The 2,959-nt window shown below is 46.2% G+C and overlaps 1 protein-coding gene across 1 annotated transcript in view; it reads left to right on the forward strand.

The window, feature by feature from the left end:
- LOC106810192 (disco-interacting protein 2-like) overlaps positions 1-2,959 on the forward strand; it is a gene marked incomplete in the record, with an annotated part of 60,788 nt that overhangs the window by 3,541 nt on the left and 54,288 nt on the right. The window contains 1 exon segment of the mRNA XM_014813473.1: positions 2,782-2,937. Coding sequence (XP_014668959.1) covers positions 2,782-2,937 — 156 coding nt within the window.

The following is a 2,959-nucleotide window of genomic DNA, read 5'->3' on the forward strand; positions in this document are numbered from 1 at the left end:
AGCGTTTCCCTTGCTCTATTCCAAATAGCTGCCACGTTTTATATATACTATAGACTGTGATTAGTGGGGGTTCTCCCAGCAATGGCAGCGCGCGTGAGAGACCAGTCTAAACACGCAACATCCGAAAGAGTGAGATACGTATGGCCTGAGAAACACCTAGGAAAACGGATCGGTGTGCGATTATAAATGTTTACATATAGTGACGACTGCGGGGTTGCAGATGGATTGAGCCAGGGCGAGTTACCAAGGGAGAGTTACAGATAGATCGAGTCAGATACCGACTGCCTTATACACACGGGAGGATATACGCCTGGGGTAGCATCGCAGCAGCATGTGTGTTATGGGCAGTGAACGCCATCGTTCTTTCAGTTCGCTGCCCGGCGCATGGTTGATGCTTCTAAGCAGGTGTCTTATGACATCAAAGAACAGAGTGTTGCCTTCACAGTTTCTAGTTAGTTGCGAGTGTTTTGTCAAACGCAAGCGCCTTCGTGCATGGTAAGCTTTTCCTTCACTTTAATTATCAAGAGGATTTTTTTTCTAAATGTGAAAGCGCCTGTCTTCGCGGAGTTCCACAGTCGTGTGTGTTGCGTGCGCGCGTGCGTGCGTGCGTGCGTGCGTGCGTGCGTGCGTGCGTGCGTATACTTTAGCTTTGAAACGGAATTCACTGTTTCGTGCTGTCGTGCGTGAAAGCAGTCAATCCGCCCTAAATCAGTTTCTCATATATCCAGTAACGGAACGGCCGCGAAAGTGTATGGAAGTGTAGATCACACGCAAGACACGCTGTGTGTGCTGAAATTGTGGAATTCCCGACAGTTTAAATATTCGAAAATTAAGGAACTTTCATTTTGAGTAGGGACTGTTAGGTGTATACTACTAGCTAGCTAGGAATTCTAGCCTAGGGCAACTGACTGCGGCTGAAAGAGCCGATACGACAGCATCCTGTTAGCAAGTGGAATAATCGTATCGCGAGACAATTACTTCCTGTTCGTAATCTGTCAATGATATTTCCGCGCCGTTTAAGCGCGCGGTCGGCCGCTGCAACGCCGCGCGATTTATCGAAAGCTCGAAAAATTCCTTGTTTGTGTTTTTGTTTCGAGTTTTACGCCGTGATTTTACGACTAATTTACAATTCGCGATTTTTCGAAACGCTCGAAAAATTTACGTGTTTTTGTTTCGAGTTTTACGCCGTGATTTTACGATTAATTTACAATTCGCGATTTTTCGAAACGCTCGAAAAATTACGTGTTTTTGTTTCGAGTTTTACGCCATGATTTTACGAGCGATCTGCAATTTTACGCAGTGCGCGCGCGACTGCACGCAAGTGTTGTACAGAAACAATGAGCCCATTTACCTATCCACCTCTCCTCAGGTGATTGGCAGGTAGTTCTATAGCCAATCTGCATTGTGATTCTAAAACGCATTCTTACAACGACATTCTTAAAATGCTTCTTAGTATCGAAGTGCCGCGAAAAATCAGTAGCGTGCGTGCGTGAAAAATACGTCCAGCCTATAGCAACTTGACTGACCTAGCAACAATATAGGTAGCGTTGTTATATCGCTTGGTCAGATAGGTCAGTTGTTCCTGGAGGCCTTTATGCTTGCCTTACATAAACCAGGTATCTTGCCTCACAGATGACATAATATATATATAGATATCATTAGGGGTAAATAGTGACAAATGTCATTGTCATTTGTCATTATTAACCCCTGATATCATGACGTTACATCGGGAGCGGTCCGGACTGTAATGGCAGTTGTCCATCTTAGTGTCCTTGGAAGGTCAACCACTGAAACTACATGGATAGGGTTACTTAGGTGCTATATTGAGCAGAGCTTACATCAAAACTTTACAATCACTTGTTGAATAGCTTCCCGCAATCGATTCATTGTCAGTGCTGGCTCGTGAACAAAGTTTTTAAACTCATGGCAATTGTCTGCATGGACAAGGACTATTATTTAAGCTAGGCCTATTATTACCGTTTGCCTCTAAGTTTTAATATAAAGTTCAAGAAGGGACTCCCATGGTCCTTGAGGGTAGAGTACACTCCTAGCATGTAAGTGTATAGTTTTTGAGGGAAGACTACACTCCGAGCATAGAAGAGTATAGTTTTTGAGGTAAGACTACACTCCTAGCATAGAAGAGACTGCACTAGCGCTTCTAGCATGGGAAAGTAAAGTCCTTGGGGGACGAATACAGTCGTAGCATGGAAGAGTATGGTCCTTCAAGGGAAACTATACGGTTGTTGGAGGGAGACCTTTCCATGAAGCATACAGCCGTACAGGGTGCATAGTGTCACATCATCCTCATCATGCGTTTGACGCAGTAACATCTCTTTTCTATGTTGGTCACACTCCTAGCATCAAGGAATACAGTATTTTAAGGGAAACCTGTCCATGAAGCGTCATCGTGCTTTCAACGCTGTTGCATCTCTTCCGTGCGTTGCAGCTGAGTGAACTGAGTGTGTAGCATGGCTTCATTCTCATGCATTTAACGCTGTTACATCTCTCTTCTCTGTATATTGCAGCGACGCTCTCGCATACAGGGTGTGTAGCGTAGCTTCATTGTTGTGTGGTAACGCTGTTACATCTCTTCTGTCTGTATGTTGCAGCGACGCTCTCGCATACAGGGTGTGTAGCATGGCTTTATTGTTGTATGTTGATGCTGTTACATCCCTCTTCTGTGTGTGTGTTGCAGCGACGCTGTCGCATACAGGGTGTGTAGTGTGGCTTCATTGTTGTGTGTTGTCGCTGTTGCATCCCTCTTCTGTCTGTACATTGCAGCGACGCTCTCGCAGCCTCCGCCGGACATCACGAGCAACACGAACACGGGCCAGCGTCGTACGGAGCGGCTGCAGCGCAGTACCAGTGCCACCGGCTCCCTGCGCAGCGGAGGGTCGAGCGGATCGAGCGGCGGCGGCGACTCACAGCAAAACACAGGTCAGTGTGTGTGTGTGTGTGT

This window comes from Priapulus caudatus, unplaced genomic scaffold, assembly GCF_000485595.1.
Source record: "Priapulus caudatus unplaced genomic scaffold, Priapulus_caudatus-5.0.1 Scaffold418, whole genome shotgun sequence".
Taxonomy (NCBI): Eukaryota; Metazoa; Priapulida; class Priapulimorpha; order Priapulimorphida; family Priapulidae; genus Priapulus; species Priapulus caudatus.